The sequence below is a fragment of the Magnolia sinica genome, chromosome 18 (genome assembly GCF_029962835.1).
Source record: "Magnolia sinica isolate HGM2019 chromosome 18, MsV1, whole genome shotgun sequence".
Classification (NCBI taxonomy): domain Eukaryota; kingdom Viridiplantae; phylum Streptophyta; class Magnoliopsida; order Magnoliales; family Magnoliaceae; genus Magnolia; species Magnolia sinica.
The window spans coordinates 18,623,914-18,642,067 of record NC_080590.1 but is presented as its reverse complement, the minus strand read 5'-3'; the positions used below and the strand labels follow the sequence as shown (position 1 = coordinate 18,642,067).

At 41.7% G+C, this 18,154-nt stretch overlaps 1 protein-coding gene across 1 annotated transcript; it reads right to left on the bottom strand.

Moving 5' to 3' along the window:
• Positions 1–9,652: 9,652 nt before the first annotated feature.
• Positions 9,653–15,110, bottom strand: LOC131232629 (protein IQ-DOMAIN 22-like). The gene is made up of 4 exons (XM_058229000.1): positions 14,565–15,110; positions 11,309–11,503; positions 10,678–10,755; positions 9,653–10,586 (listed from the first exon to the last, which is right to left on the bottom strand). Exons 1-4 carry the CDS (start codon positions 14,976–14,978, stop codon positions 9,780–9,782), a joined length of 1,494 nt encoding a protein of 497 aa, XP_058084983.1. The 5' UTR covers positions 14,979–15,110; the 3' UTR covers positions 9,653–9,779.
• Positions 15,111–18,154: the final 3,044 nt, after the last annotated feature.

The window sequence follows — 18,154 nt, the reverse complement described above, 5'->3', positions numbered from 1 at the left end:
TGGTCTACCATATGGTTGGATTAGCCTGATTTTTGTGCAGTGATGAACTTCATGGTGGATCCAAGCTGGTGGACCGGTTGTATGTGATAGACATATGGGATGAGCCCACGTGGGCTAAATCTGATCATTTTTGTTGATCGCAGCCGTCTATTCTATCGGCCACAAAGCAGAGAGCTCGTGACCTGAAAGTCACTAGGCATCTAATTGATGCAAGTTTAGCCAATTGGGTGGTTTGATCACCATTTCTTGGTTCCTAAGTTTGTATCGACCTTTTATTAACCATTCATTTTAGAAGGCATCACTTTGACAGCTAAGATGATTTCATGTAAGCTGACGGACTAGATCAATGGTTCCGATGGCATTAGAAATGGATGTGCCAGGCTGGGCTTGTGGCTTCCCTGGCAAAAAGCTATTAAAGCAGCCATACAGAAGTTCAACGGTCCAGCTTGGCACAACTTGGTCCTCAAGTTTGATTGGCCAGCGCAGCTTGATGCTCGACCAATTTGAGGTGAGTTAAAACCACTGCAATATTTTCTCAATCATATAAAGTGTATCTTTAATTTTTCACGTAATATAAAAAATAATAACAACTTATTGGCATTTCATCCAACATTTGGTAGGGAACATCGAAATCAAGATACGAGAATAGTTTTATAACATAAGTTTTTATTTTAGTGATTTATTTTGCATCCATTTCTCAGTACCAAAGCAGCTGAATCACTGAGCTGATTCGATACAAGTCCATTCAAGTTGAGGAACACTCGTGATCAATCTCAGTACCAAAACAACTGAATCACTGAGCTGATTCGATACAAGTCCATTCAAGTTGAGGTTGGAGTCGTGTCGAGCTCAAGCAAACTCAAACTCAATTCGAAATTTATATAAGCTCCAAAATTCAGTTCAGCTAAGTCCAAATCCAATTTAAACCCAAGGCGAGCTTTTCCAAAACGAGTCAAGTGAGCTGACGGAGCTGAATCGCTGAACCCACAGCCTCTTTCGTGCCTTTTCTTACACGGGAATCCAGGCCATTGATCATTAGGAACCAACCTACAAATCATCCAAGATCAGACGACTCCAACCTTTAGATCAGTAGCCTCAAGATAGACGGCTAGGGTCCAAAATAAAAGCCCTGAACGGGACAGATAAGATCTAATTTGAAAAAAAAAAATCATAGAGTTACCATCCATTGTATGTCCAGTCGTATCAACGGTCTGGATGACATAGACCTGCCCCGCCTTTACAAAACAGACGCATCAAGACACTATTCACGTACTGATGCATCAGGAACCTATATTCATAAGAGACCGATGAAAAAAACGTCTACGGTGCCATGATCCACCAGCCCATCCAACCAGGCACACGTTTAGACAATCAAAACCGTTAAAAAGATTGGCCTTATCTTCGATGAGAGAGTCCAAAATTTCTTGTAACTCGGAATATCCTCGCTACTCCATGGTGCCCTACAACAACACATAAACGGTCCAGACAAATACGCTAGATTAATGGATGTCCAGGATCTTCCAATCTAAAAGATTTCAAAAATTTTCCACAATCCTTTAGGAGGTCCATCATGTAAATGTTATGGATCATCTCACCATGGGGCCCACTTGTATCAACTGAGCGTATCAGGGCTTAAACTGTTCCCGTCCTGATGCACGAGGACGCTATATCTATCCTTGGCAAGGGAATCAGGAGGACAGCGATCCATATCGGGAAATGTCGGTGGGATGGCTCAGTGCCGGTCAGGCTACGATTTTTGGTCCTTTTTAGTCGCGTCCATTTCATGAATTAAATGCTGATTTTTTTATTATTCACACGCGATGAACGCTTGGCGAACTCACTCAACTCTCGTGGGACACGTGTTAACATGTCACACGTGTGTGTCAGCATGTCGCACGTGTGTGTAGGACGTGGATTTCCTGCTAAAGGCTTTCGCAGTAAGTTCAGGCCACGTTTTTGGTAAATCCAACCCGTCCATTCATTTTTTGAGCTCATTATATTAGAGAAGGCAAAAATAAGCAGGATCCGTGACTCAAGTGGGCCCCAGTAAAAGAGACTGTGGGCAGGGGAATTTCTACCAATGAAACCTTCTTAAGGTCGACAGTGATACTTACATCTACCTTTCACAACGTCATTTATAATGGGGTAAGATGAATTGAAAAGAAAAATACTAACCTGATTCAAAACTTATGTGACCCCATGGATATTTCAGCTGCAGACGTTTAATTCTCTCTTTTTGGCCCACTTGAGTCTTGGACCTATATCATTTTTGACTTCTTGTTCTAAAATGAGTGAATTTATCAAAAACATCACGGTGGGCCCTACATATGTTGCAGGGACTTCTTGGGAAAGCCTTTCGCAGGAGATACGCATCCGTGTGTGGTCGCATATTGGGTACAACCCCTGTGGGGCCACCATGATGTATATGTTTTATCCACACCATTTATACATTTTGTAAGGCACTAACTCAAAATAGAGAGGCAGGTTGAAGGTTCAAGTGGATCACAGCACAGTAAGCAGTAGTGATTGAAAGCTCATTGTCCAAAACTTCTTGGGACCACAGAAGTTTCGAATCATGTGACCTTATAACCAAGCTGTATGGCAAATAAACATCTCGGCGTGTCTTAGGAACTTTTTGAGCTCAATCCCCACTGCTTCCTATGGTGTAGTTGGTTTCCTGGTGTAATCTACTTTGGCATTTGATCCTACACAATTTTGGGTGATGCCATAAAATGACCTGTCAAAATAAAGACTCTGCTAGTAAAACATATATATGATGATGGACCCACAAAACCCCTCACATGACCATCAGTCTCTAACTATGTGTGCATTCTCCAGCTGTGGATTAGGTGCTACCATGGGGACCTAACTAGGGACGGAGGATGAGCATATGTCAGGTTGACATTAATGCTTGTGTTTTAATTTTTATCCTGTCATTCATCCATTTTGACAAATCATTTTAGTGCATAGCCCAAAAAGGAATGTCGTAGGCTCAAATTGACTACACCACAAGAAAGAGAGGGAATGCTTTGATCCAAAAGTTATGGCAACACTGAGAAAATATTGAGGATATCCATTCATCCAGGTCTGTCTCACCTTATGAACACGTCGGATGGCAAATAAACATCAAGGTGGATCTTGGTAAAGTTCTAACAATGGGCGTCATTGCCACCGATGCTTCCTGAGTTGTGTATATTCAACCTTTCAATTTGCCTCCTCTTTAGCTCATGCCCTAAAATTATTATCAAAATAGATGAATGACCCCGGTTATTACCTCTGTAGCTAGATATACTGAAGGGTAGTACTGGATCTCCGTCCGGCCCAATGATTTGGGTTTGGAAGCAGCCCCGGCTTCACTCAAGATAGTGAAGCTTATCATGGGGACCCACCTTGATTTATGTATTGTATATCATGCTCTCCATCTGTTTTACTAGACTGTTTATAAGGCATGAGTTAAAAAATAAGATGATCTAAATATTAGGTGGACCATAAAATGGGAAACAAAACAATGGTGATTGAATGCCCCCTATCGTTAAAAACTTCTTAGAGCTCATCATAACATTTCATAATGTTTATTTGTCATTTACCATTCATAAACACAGATGAAGGTTAAAAAAAAAAAAACACATATGAGCTTGATCCAAAACTTTTGTAGCCCATTTATAATTAATCACCATAGTTTCCTATGATATGGTCCACCTAAGAATTGAACATGCTTCATTTTTTTTTGCTCATACTCTAAAATGATTTGAAAAATTGACAAATTACATGAATATAAAATACATACATCAAGGTGGCCCCAAGGTAAGGGCCACATTGTCTTTAGTGAGGCGGGCTGCACCAAATCCACTCGCATTTTAATTATTTTCTCATACCGAGAGCCACACGAAGGTCTTTCATGAGATCCACTCTACCCATCATCTCCATTGCTTCATTTTAACCATTGACCTAAAAAATCATGATAATCTAAAACTATGCAGGCCGCACCAACTGAAATAGCCACTCACCATTAGTAATGTGCAGAATCCACCAATGTGCTTATATGCCACCTAATCCCTTCATCCCATTTGCCTCATTAAGATAATAAAATTGCCTAAAAATTACAATAATTTAGAACTTAGGTGCAGTATACCAAGTTAATTTAGAAGTTGTAAATCTAACTTTACTCATGTTGCCATCCCATGGTAAAAACAGGATGAGATAAAAGGCCAAACAAGGGGTAACGTACGTAGTTTGGTGGACAGCAGGATTTTAACCTCATTAAACTCCCGTCACGAGATATGCAAGCATTTTCCCAAGGACAAGCTTGTCCGTTCATTTGGCGGGCTACACAAGCAAAGATGAGAAATGATGGTCGATGGTACCAGTTCCCTTCCCGACTACTGCATCCATTCCTAATTGGCTGCAAGACCTGATTCATGCAGCTTACCCGTCCAACAAAAATATATATATATATATACTCAAAACACAATGTCCACGTGACACTCACTATCTATCAATTTGAACATTATATATATATATATATATATATATAAGGGTAACAAGGAGACGGCACAAGAGACACCAAGGGATGGAAACAACTACCACGGAAACCTTGTAATGGAATACTAGCTGATGCAAGGATAAATATGATGGGGTTGACCACCATCTTCATCAAGGATAACTACTTCGAATCTATGAAGCATTTTTGGACTTCTGGTAGAGATTTCTCAAATCCACAAGGAAAAATTGAACTCAGAAATAATTTTTAGAAGTCAAAATAAATTTAATGAATATTGAATGCTAAAATAAATAGTCTACAACCTTTTAAATAAGGATACTAAGATTTTATGAACTAATTTATAACTAAAACTATTTAAAATTCGTAACTTATTATAAATAGTAAATTTTTTATATATAATAAGTTGCGCAACTCCTAGATGGATGAAGAGTTATAATTAAACTAAAACTTATTATTTATAGTAAAAATAAAATTAAATATAGAATTCAACCATCGATATGATGGAATCTCACAAACTTGGTGTGGGCAACCCGACATAGCTAGGTTGGTCAGTTAAAGTAGTTTGTCCTACCCAAAATCATATATAAAACGTCGAGTAACTCATTCCGATTTGCAAGATATGCCTATTTTAAGGTTCCAACGATCTTAACGACTTCTACCTCTAATCCGCCCTTCTTTGATCCATCTTGGAAATGAAAGTGTCGGCAGCCCACCCTACATTACTAGCCCACTGCCAAACTGGGTTAGCCTACTCGGCTCATTGCCAACCTAGTTACATGTGCAAGAGGAATGCTGCTCGCACCCACAACCGAATGGGCCAAAATGAAGTTCTGCACATGTGGAAGTGTCGGAGAATTATGATCCAGGGCGTCAACTCGGTGGGCCATATGCTAGTGTGATGTGTGGTAAGAGTCTAGGTTGTCCCAGTCATCAACGTGGTCCCCGCATGTACCTTCAGTGTCGATATCTTTTTCCAAACACGCCACGCCATTTGAAATACACGTGAGTCGTAGATGAGCGCAAAAGGAAATTACCAAGGGAGCCTTGTTGACGATTTGCCTGAATCAGGCCCACCGGAATTTCTGTTTTCGTGTATTCTTCTTGCAAGCAACTAAAAATGATCTTTTCTTTTATACACGTGGCCCACTGGATGTGCAGATAGATTATCAGGTAGAATACATGATGAACGGCTTGGATCCACTAATGCATCGCTTCGGATGATATTTGGGAATGTAATATTTGATTATTGCCGCCAAAAACATTAAATGGTACGATTCGACGTTCCTTTCGGGACTTTGAAGGGGCAGAGATTTTTCACGTCAAATCGTGCGATTTGTGGGGCCCACCATGTCGTGGGAAGGTTGCCGTTGCTGACCATCTCGTCGGCCAAGCACGTAAAGTTACTAATGTACCCTTGATACAATCAGGTGGTTTTGTCCCTGTGCGACTAAGCATACAGCGTGTGGCGTCGTCTACTGGGGCCCACATGCAGAGTAGTCCGATGATCGGAACCGTCCACGTTGTGGAAGCCATCCTATAGGACCAAAAAAAATCCACTGAATGGGATGATTTTATTTATAAATGACTATAAATGAATTTAGAACAATGAAAACAAGATTTCGAACGGGTCGCATTCAACTCTAAAAATCAAAGGCTAGGATCATCTTTGAAGCGTGATTATAGATCCCTAGCTCATGTATGGCAGTAAAGAGAATGTGGACGATTCAAATCGTAGTAACATGGCAGCATGTGGGCCCAAATGGGTCGCAACAGACTCAACACATGTTGGAACCTCGAGTCGCGACAGGAGCGAAACGAACTCCATTGGAATTACATGATACATACCATGGGAGACGGCTGATGGCAAACGATGTATGTTCTCTGAACGCGAATGGCCATGTGGGGCCCACAGAGATGCGCGTGAGAAATCCATTCCGTCCGTCTATGTACGTTCTCTGGATGCGAATGGCCATGTGGGCCCCACAGAGATGCCCGTGAGAAATCCACTCCGTCCATCAGTTTCTCAAGCTCACAAGACGAGAGTACAACAATCGGGCTGATCCAAAACTCAGGTGGGCCACATGACAGGAAACAGTGAGAATGGAAATATCCAACGCTGAAACCTTCCTGGAGCCAACGATGGTGTTTATATTCCATCCAAACCGTTCATAAGGTTATTACCACTAGGTTAAATTGTAGGCACAAATATCATCCTGATCCAAAACTTCTGTGGCACCCAAAAAGCTTCCAATGGTGGTCGTTCAATCCAGTGGCGTAGTCCAGTTGAGTTTTGGATCAGCTTGATTTTTGTAGCCCCACTCTATTGTGAGCTGAAGAGACTGATGGACGGAGTGGATTTCTCACTGGCATATCTGTGGGGCTCTACATAGCTTCAGACCACCGGAACTTTGTGTGCGGCCCAAAGTCAATTCGCATCCGGCATCTCTACATGCAGCACCTATGCATTGTACCTAAACCATCCAATCATAGAACTTATTGTGGATGGGGGAACATTAATGGACCCAAAGATAATGTTGAAATGGTTATCCGACCATTCTGATTTTAGTGTTACATGCCCAATTTAGTGGGTCCCACTATTTATAGCGTTCAAAGCATAGCTTTTGGTCCATGTGTTGTGCACCGACGGTTTCACACGCGTATAAAGTATGAACTGTTGCTTTCAAAGAGATCCAGATATATAATTTCTCTATCCATATGGTCCACTGAACAAGTAATAAAAGTACCTGGGCCAGAAAACCACCAAGATGGGGCCTATAGTCTATGATCCAGAAATACAATCTCGTGGGCCAAGGGCCTAAAAATAAGGAAACGGATTGGCTACTCCCCCTGCCACCAGCCCCGTGGCTGGTTTTCGGTTCTCTGTGGGCCCCACCATGATGTATGTATTTCATCCATTCCGTTCATCCATTTTTAAAGATCATTTTAGGGCTTTATGCCAAGTATTAGAGGGATATAAATATCAGGTGGACCACACCACAGGAAAACAATAGTGATTGGATATCCACCATTAAAATCCTCCTAGGCCCACTGTACTGTTTATTTGACATCCAATCTGTTGATTAGGTCATACAGACGCAGATGAAAGGAAAAAACAAAGATCAGCTTGATCCAAAACTTTTATTGCCCCCAAAAAGTTTTTAATGGTCTACGTTCATTCAACACTGTTTCCTGTAATGTGGTCTACTTGAGATTGGGATATATCTCATTTTTAGTCTCATGCCATAAAATGATCTATGAAAATAGATGGACGTCATGGATGAAACACATACGTCATGGTGGGGCCCACAGTGCACCGACCATCAGCCATTGGCTGGTGGCGGGGGAGTAGCCAATCCGTTCCCTAAAGATAACCCCCACCTGAGAAAGGAGTGGCTTTTTGGACATGCCTGAACAAAATATCACACAATTTTAGGTATGGCGTGATTGAGAAACAATCCCGACCAACCAAAATCAGGCACCCTTTTGCTAATACAGCAAACCTTGAAAGACAAGTTATAAGATACTCTGGCAGAGTCTTCGACGAGCAGGAGCTCGGAAACTGTACATGTGGCATACATCAGTGCAGATAGAAGGGGACGTGGATTGGCTGGTAAGCGCTTCACCAGCCAGGTGGCTGGTAGAAAATCTGTGAGCCCACCATAATGCAAATGTTTTATCTATGGGTCTATCCATTTTGCCCGCTGATTCGAGGGTAAGGACCACAACACAAGAAATAGTGAGGGTTGATGGCTTACCATTGAAAACTTCCCGGGCCCACTGCAATGTTTATTTGCTGTCCGACCTATTCACAAAGTCATATAAGCTAGATGAAAGGAAAACACAAATATCAGCTTGATCCAAAACATATGTGAACCCCGCGAAGTTTTCAACAGTAGGGAAATTATTTCCTATGGTATGGTTTGTTGGATATATAGAGTTTAGAAAACTATTTGGATAAATTAAAATTAAAATTAAAATGAGAAAATAAATAACTTATCGGTTTGTAGAAGCCGAGGCGTGACGTGAGTCACTTGGCTTGAAATTGAATTTACTCTCCTTGGACAACGTCCCAAGTGCAACAGGTTTCCAGAGCAATCAACTTCCAGAATATAACAACTATCACCTGGTCCCAGCGGTGCACTCACGGCACACGGGCTCGAATCACTTGTAGTCTTAACCCAAACTAGAAAATACTTAAACAAAATTTTTAATAAGAAAATCAATTTTTTAATCCATTTCAAAACTTAAAATCAAAAGTCTATTTATACACTTTATGAAAATACCTTTAAGGGTGCAAAAACACTCTTTCATAAAGGGTTATGACTATTGGGTTTAAATCCAAGTGGTGTGTCCCTTAGGCTTTAAAAGATACAACTTTTCAAAACAAAAATTGAAAGGATATATAACCTTTTAATGAAAAGACACATTTGTAGGGCACATGCGCACCTATGTCCACAGCCAGAATCCGTCCTAATGGATATTTTGAAACACCAAATTATTTTAAAATAATTTAAAATACAACATGGTTCACTTGAACTTTTGATTGGTTTCATTTTTGGGCTCAAGCTGAAAAGATGAGCGGGCAAAACAGATGAATCTGGATAAAACACATAAACCGTGGTGGAGTCCACAGCTTTTTCCAGCAGTTAACCTGGCCGGTGTAGGAATCATACGCCAATCGTAACCCAATTGAAGGGACCAAATTGTGGAACCCACCGTCCCTAAAGCACAATCCCAAAATCAGATTGAAGTGACCAGGCATTTTGTTTGTTGAAACAGGACCCATTTCATATTTTTGGATTTTAGGACCCCATTGGATATTTTTCATTCTTTAACCGTCCAACAAACGTTCAAGGACCAATAATCAGGTAATGAAATAAGTATTATTTTTTGTTCATGATACATCTAGACTGGGGGGACAGTTTGATTTGATTTGTATGCCATGTATACAACTTTGAAGTAATTTCAATGTGAAATGGACTGTAAAAAATTCTGTGGGAGAAGTAGATGGTTAAGATCAATCAGCTAGATATTAGCCTATGCTCTATCCGAGTGGGTCCTCTATAAAAGTAGAGGCCACAGAATGTACCACGGATGAGTTCATGTCAATACACAATCTACATTGAAAATACACAAGCTAACACACCTGAATAAAACAGAACACCGAAACTCTTTGAAAACAAACATGTCGGAATATAAGATGTTACTGGCAAACAAACCAAGAAAACATAAAGGGAAGGAAACCAAACAGAAAAACAAGATTCATGCATAGTGTCTTCTAGCATTTGTTGCGGTTTATACTATGATGTCCGACCACTTCGCGAATCGGCATTCCTAATCTATCCAAACGGCCGGACCCAGGATACGCCTTGCTTGTGAACTTTGCATGCAAAGATGAAGATCTCTGTGTCGATTGTGGCCCACTGGCACTCGCCCTTGCATCCCCAAACCCATGGAACAATAGCCTCTTTGTTGAGCTGGAGAAAGAGCTAGATTTCTCGAATTCAGGCCTCTGCTTGGGGGCACTGTGGGACCTGACCTTAGCTCTTGATGATTCCGTGTTCGACATGTAGTTTGGATAGTCAGAATAACCACTTAAGAAGCTCCGGGAGCAGTCGCTCTTTGAAGGCGTGAAGGGCCCTCGATGAGAACTCCCAGGCCTTGAAGATGCAGAGAAAAACTGTGGGCTATTGTTAGCAGTGTTGAAGACGGATTCATCAACCTGAATGGGGAATCTCAGAGGGCTCAGCGATTGCATTTCAACAGAAGATGGGCTTGGAGCTGATAGTTGAGCGGTTGTGGAGTCCTTTGACGGCGAGTCAGGCAATGTGGCAAAGCTCTGGCTATTCAAGGTAGAGTGTGAGGACTGGTGGTTGTTGCTCCGTCGCTTGGAATTGAAGTGTGGTTTGCCAGGGTCTACTTCGAGGATTTTGTCATTCTTCTCATCATCTGCAGCTCCAACTTTTGTAACATTTTCACGATGATCCCAGGACCGCTCGTCCATCCAACGATCTAACCAGTTCCAACCCACATGCACTTTATCAAGATCGATAGCATCAGTGCTATTTGGTTTAGAAGCGTTTCCCTGCAAGTGCTATCAACAATCTTAAATTCAGCCAATTCCAACCTATGCATTGAAGTAACGGGGCCTATTGTGCCCCCTACTGATCACATACCTTGAGCATTGCAAACCTATCACGTTGGGCACTGTTGACATGAATTGGCCGTTCATATTTCTCTGGGGTTGCAGGGCCCTGCAAAAAGATTCAAAAAAAAAAAAAAAGGAAGATAATTTATGGAATCCATAAGCATGGCACAGCAGGTTAATAAACCATCTTCAAACAGTAATTTCAACAGCTGAAACCAGCACACACACACAGATTGCAGTATAAATTACTCTGTTATGATCAGTAAATAAACAAATCCACTGCTGGATTTAGGCACATTACAGGAGGAGTTATCAAGTGAAGGGAATAAACGATCACCAAGAAAACAGTGTCGCTGTCCCTACATATAGATGGGCTGCCCCATCGTGGTTACTGGTTAGGAACATATAGCTATATGTGGCCCATTAATCAGATTGTCTTAGTTGACATTCATGAGAGAGAGAGAGAGAGGGAGAGAGATTTACACCCTGATCCATAGCTCAAGTGGTAGACTGAGTGAAAGACACCTCGTTTCAACACTGAGGTCTTGGTAACAGTGAAGTGTGAACGGATAGTGTTGTGTAATAACAAGCTTTAAAAAAATAAATAATAATAATAAAATAAAATAAAATAAAAAAACAAACAAGCGAATTTAGCTTACCGGGTGGGATTGGGAACCCTTGCTCACGTGCCGGCTTTCTGACGCATTCGCGCGGACTGCTCGGACGCGTGCCTGGACCCTCACAAGTGCCTGCATGCAGCGTAGGGTCTCAGCAGCTTGCTTCCGCACAATGCGGCCTCTCACCAATGCTTGTAGCTTCACCAGCCCTCTCAACGCCTTCAAAGCCCGCCTCGCCTTCAAAACACGAAAGAAAAAGCAAAAAAGAAATCCAGCAGGCTGTTAGAGATACCCCATCTTACAGCAGTTGACATCGTATCAGTTTCTGGCACATCGGCACAAGGAAAAAGGCCGAAATCATGAAATCCAAAACGGGAAAAGGGGGGCCACAGCCATGTGGGTGGGAATTTTAAAAGGGGTAGACGCGGGCTGCTGGAATCATTACTGTAGCTGGCGTCAAAATATTTGAAGGGAAATGTCTGACATTGAAGAAGAGAGCGACATCTCACCACATTTGCATAGACTGGAAAAAATATCTGAAAAAGCAACGCACGAGCTTCCGACTACTCATGTATATTTATTATGATAAATTACCATATGCCCTGATGCGCCAACTCATAGCAAATGGGTTAGTTGGACACAGCCCATTGATCCTATGGGCCCCACTATCGACCGTGTGGATGACCCAAAAATTTACTATATCACAAGATCCTGGACGTCCATTCTTCAACCCTTTCAAGAATGGTGAGAGGCTCTAGAGAAGCACCCCTCCGCGTGGGGCCCATCAGATCAACGGCATGGATCAACCAACTCCAGGTTCTGTGTGGGGGACGGGCTGTGAGGGGCATCATGATCCGTTATGTGTAAATTACAGGAACCGCCCCTAAAGTGAGCATCTTTCCAGCATGGCTGACAAACATGTAGATACGGAAAAAAGATAGGGAGAAACTTTTATACTCGGGAAGAGGGTGGTGGATGAGACGCAGGCACTTGAGCTAAATAAATGTCCGGAGCATGATTCCCAGCTTTAGATGTACGATGAACCAAACCTTACTTGCACCTGATCATCTGACAATCAGATTCGTGGACAATTTATATTGGACGGTTAAGAATGAAAATCATCCAATGGTTATATCTCAACATACAAGTGTCCAAAAATCAGAGGTGAGGATTGTCCAAACAATATGATCTTCAGACAATCCTTTCAAATCGAGTTAATTTATGATGCCATATGTACAATTTCAGAGTGCCTGCTTATCAGGCGTCGTACCCTGTCCGAGTATCATATTACTCCAGCTTGATTTAGCTTATTTATTTATTTTTGAAATTCTCATTATTAAAAGGTCAATGAAGACTTGAAATTTAAGACCCAAGAAGTGGATGTTTTACATATAAATAAATAAAGAATTTAAAGCACCCTAGACTTTATAGAAGATCCAAGTACTACCAAAGGGACTACAATTGAAAGACTTTTGCAGAGATGATCCACAGTTAGGGGTATTTCCGTCACATTTGGTCAACCTAGGTGCCATTCTCCTTTAAGAGGCTAACAGCCTAGAGTAATCCGCAAGGGCAACGCAGTCATTTCATGCGTGGATAAGAACGTATAACCAAGGAGCTGCTGGATACGGTACATTGCACGACTACTCACTGAGTCAGTAGCCATATTCTATGCACCAACCGGCTACCTAACGCGGATTGCGTGGAGCTTACCACGCTATAGCCGGGTGAGTAAACTCTGTGGGACCTACTGTGATGTGTGTGGCATTATCCACGCCGTCCATCTTTATTTCCAGCTCATTTTAAGGCATTAACCCAAAATTGAAGAATTTCCACAGCTCAAGTGGACCACAACACAGTAAACAGCGGGGATAATAACGTGCACCGTTGAAATCTTCCTCGGGCTGATAGCTATGTTTATTTATCATACAACCTGTTCATAAGGTCACATAAACATCGACGAAGGAAAAAAACACAAACATCAGCTTGATCCAGAACTTCTGTGCCGCCCACCCCCTCGAGAAGTTTTGAACGGTAGGCGTTCAAGTCCCACCGTTTCCTCTGGTGTGGTCCACTTCAGCTTTGGATTTGCTTCAATTCTGGGCCCGAACCCTAAAATACGCTGAAACAACAGATGGACGGCGTGGATTGTGCTCAAAAGATTTTAAGTCACCAGGCCCGGTGAGTCAACCACTACACAATCTGCATCCAGGTAGAGATCCGGGGATTGAACACATACATAACGGTGGGCCCCACAGATTCTACTAAGCAGGACTTATCGTGGTAAGTTCGTCACTACACGATCCGCGCGTCCACACCAACCATAGAGATGCAGGACCCACCCAACTGAAAACGAGTGGGTTAGATGGATTTTCTATCGAACTGATTTGGTGGTCCGACGGATTACCAAACCACACCTCGAAAGTCTGGAATGCTCTTTTCAGTTGCGAAAATGGCGGATCTCCCCCATAAATAAAAGGGCAATCGGCAGATCCTTCACGCAGCCGTATCGGTGAAAGCGAGCAAAACCCAATTCCGACATCATTACCCACACGGACTTAAGTAAAAAAAAAAAAAACAAGTTTAGAATGATTAATCTATAATTACCAATATACCCCAGAAATGGGAAAAAGGTGCTTTAACCACCCATATAGAAGAACTCGATTATCTGCCTTTTACAAACCACCATCGATTCTCCACTAACGTGGCTTTTCCTTCCATGAATTGACGTGTGTTGATTCACGGGTTTCATATACGTTTCTTCAGCAATTTAAAAAAAAACGAAGGACAAAAGAGGAAAATAAAAAAAAGGGTAACTCAATAGTTTAGAAATTAAAAAATGATTTGTAGGAAAACCAGGAATTTCTAAATTACGAAAATGGCCTCGTAACCAGAAGAAGGCCTGATCATCTGCAAGCGGGCTGCGGGACACGGTTCCTTTGAGATCTCAAGACGGAAATCGGCAGTGCTAGGGAGGATTGGCGAGGGCGTTTTCGTCAATCGTCATCTAGAAAACGGAGAAGTTGCTGTGGCTATGCAGCTATGGTAATTAAAATCTCTCGAATCCGCAGTAAATGCAAACTCAAGAAAGGTTTTCATGGCTGATTGACGAGGACGCCTTCAATAAATCGTTACGATTTCTGAAGTCCGTCATTACTTCGATTTTCAGGCGTTTGTAAGAAGCGTTTTTTTAATTCTACCAGAAAAGGAAAGTTTCTTGGAGCTGAAGAGGATTCCGATAATGGCATTATTGTAATTAAGCGAAATTCCAAGCCGAGGTTTCGGGTATTGCACATACCAGGTAACCGCGAAACGCCGCCTGTATCTTAATCGCTGCGCAATCTTCCCTCCTCCCGCTAACGTACGCCGCAGCGCACCTGCCGCTGCTTGTCAGCCTCACCACCGCCGCTGCCGCCTGCGCCGCTGCCACTGCTGCCTCTGCCACCGCAGCGGTCGCCGCCGCCACGGCTATCGCGTGCTTGTTCGGGTCGACGGAACCGTCTCCGTACGATGAGCTCGGCACTTCTCTGTACGACCCCTTCCTCGGCTCCTCTGCAGATGCTATTGGAGCCGTACGATCCTTGTCCTTGGAAGATTTCACGAAACCCCATCTCTTCTTCTCCTTTGCCGGCTTCACGTCGGACGCAACCTCCGGCCCTCCGGCCTTCTTCCCGCCTAGTAGCCCGCGAAACCATCTCGCGGTTTTCCCCATCTAAAACCGCTAGCAGTTTTGAAAAGCGGTATTGCCATCGGTTGAGGAAGCCATTCGGTAAGAACGAGAGAGAGAGAGAGAGAGAGAGAGAGAGGACTGATTACAGAGTATAGAGTAGTAGCTGAGAGAGCTTGTGATAGACTACTTATATAATGGCATTGAAATCGGGGGATTTTCTTTCAGATATGATTAGCGAGCTAATCTCGTAGTCCGCGGACTACTGATTTTGACTTCGAAGTCCACCATCTGGGCCATGCCTTCGTAACTGTTCAAGTTGTAAGTTAAGACTTTATTAGGACATGGGCAAAGTATGAGAGTGGTAACGCAAACCATTTATTCCGTGGGGTGTGGACAGGTAAACATGCATCCGTCAACGGTTCAGATTCGAATCCATTTTTTAAATGGTGGGGACCATCCATTCGTACGCATGGTGACTGCTACTTTCTCAGGTAGAGCTTGCACCGGTCCAGATCGTCCGGACGACCAATGTAGTGATTTCGCTTCACTCCGTCCGATGACAGCCTGCCTTTTGACCTTTTCCACAGCAGGGATAATACTCAGGCAATTAGAAAAATACTAGAAGCAGAAACATGCCTCATAAGTAATTCAATTTAAACTGTCCAAATTGCGGATGAACCATATGAAATGAAAATCATGCTATTTAATTATCTGGCAATTGGATTGGTCAACACTTTTTGGACGGTTCAAAATGAAAATATCTAATAACCCTATTTCAGCAAGCCAGTGTCCACTCATTAGAGGTTTGAAGTCATTAACCAGTCTGATTTTATTATTAGAACTTAGAGACGGTGTGTTCCATTGATTTAATGCACCCTACGTGGCTGATGGATGAGCGTCCAAAAATGGGTGTATTACGCTTATCTATTTAATCATCGGCAGTGCCTGTTTCGATATTAAGAAAATAAGTTACTTAAGATAAGTTACCCATGCCACAAGTAACTTATCTCGTAGTTTTTTCTTATTAAGAAGATACGTATGTTGTTTAAAAACATATTTATCAGCTTATTTTCTCTTTCATCTCTTTTATGCCTCTCTTCAGCAACTAACAAAATGGTGAAAAGTTCTAAAAAATTAACTGAAGTGATTATATACTTTTTAAGTAAAAATGTTATTTATAACTCATTATAAACCAAACTTACTTATCTGAAATAAATTATTTATTTACTGCTGGGGTTATAAAAAAAAAAGAAAAAGAACTTATTTGGTGGTATCCAAAGCGGCCCTAAGTCATATTCCAAAAAACATATTGGTTCAATAACATCTTACTCATGGCATGGGCACTTGTTTGTTGAAATATGCCCATTGGGTATTTTCCCTTTTTAACTGCACAATGAAGTCCACTAACATGATGGTTAGATTATCAAATGAGCAGGTGTTTTGAGTAATGATAAGTCTAAACTAGGCCCATGGTTTGGACAGTTTAACTACATTTACTCATGTAATTTATGAATTGAAGTGTCTATGTATAATCATACATCACAATGGAAGTGGATTGCATCCTACCCTCGCCTGAACTGAAATCAATCCAAGCAGGGGCTCTTTGGATTCCACCATGATGTATGGGCTTTATCCATGTCATTTATCTATTTTTTTTCTTTTTTTTTCTTTTTTTATAGATCATTTTATAGTCTGAACCACAAAGAAAAGCTAGGTCCTTACTCTTGCTCGGGTGGTAGACTCTCAGGAATTTCAACTCCCGGTCAAGGGTTCAAGTACCCATAGGTGGTGAAATTCCACCAACGTGAGTGTGTGCGTGTTAAGAAAGAAAAAAAAAAAAAAGGGGGGCAGATCCAGGGCTTGAGTGGACGACCCCCACATGATGTAACAAACTAACAGTAACAAAGATACCCACAGTTGAAACCAAAACTTGGATGAAGGGAAAACACAAATACCGGTTGATCCAAATTAAACTTTTGTGGCCCCAAGAAGATTTTAATGGTGGGCTTTCAATCCCCTTTGTATAGACCACTTGAGATTGGATTTGCCTCATTTTTAGGCTCATATTCTAAAATGATTTTTGTTTTTTTAATGGATAGCATAGATAAAACCTATACACAATGTTTCCCACAAAGCCTTGCAAAGATTGATTCTCTCCGAGGCAGAGGTAGGATGCAATCCACTTCTCATACTAATATGTCAAACTTTAAGAGATGACAATACAAAAGCAAGAATAGGAGTGTTTGCTTGATAGTCGAATGGTCCAAGTGCACTTTGTAAGTGTTCTCGCATTCCACGCGAAGATTTACACATGTAAGATATATCCTAACTAGTGTTGTACACGAGTCGAGCTTAGCACAATTCGACTCGGCTCGGCCACTGGCTGACTCTATCTCAAACTCGGCTCGGCTCGGTCCTTAAGCCTGACTGGCCAACTTGGCTTGGTTCGATCAGCCGCTCTGCACATAAAGTACACCTTCAATTTCTCACAGTTTGCAAAACAACAACAATAGTTTACATGTATTTCATCAAACACTCAGTAAGTAGCATCAAAATCAACATCCAAGGGTAAATTTATCATGTAATGTTTATTTTTTTGGTAGTCATTTGTTTCATATCCATACCTTCCTTGCCATTGGCTGATCCCACGGAGAATGTATCCTCTCGAAACAACACTTCATTGAGTCATTTCATCAAACACTTGGTGAGCAACATCAATATCAAAATAATCGAGTCACCGAACTAGTTTGATCCGACTTTGGTTTGAGTTGACGTTCGATCCGAGTCAATTCAAGTTTGCCAAGCTCGAACTCGGCTCAAAATGTTTAAGAGCTTCAAAAATTAGCTTGACAGCTCGAACTGAGTCAAATCGAATTTTTTCATGTCGATTCGAGTGAGTTACCCAAGCTAACTTGATTCGTGTACAACTCTATTCCTAACCTTATGTTAGTTCTTAATGATGCAATGCCATATCTCAAAGATTGGGTAGAGGTGAATCAAGCATGGTAAGTGCATGTTTTGATTAAACTTAAACCAAGGAAATGCAAGATTAAGCAAAATTGTGATATAATTAGGATATGATATGGCATCAACGTTAGAAGGAGGAAACCCTTTACACCTTGTTTTGTTAAAAAAAAAAAGGTTATGAGCATTTGTGGGTATTTGAATTCCATTTATATAAAGAGAGACTTCTCTCTCCAAAAATATCATTTAGAAAT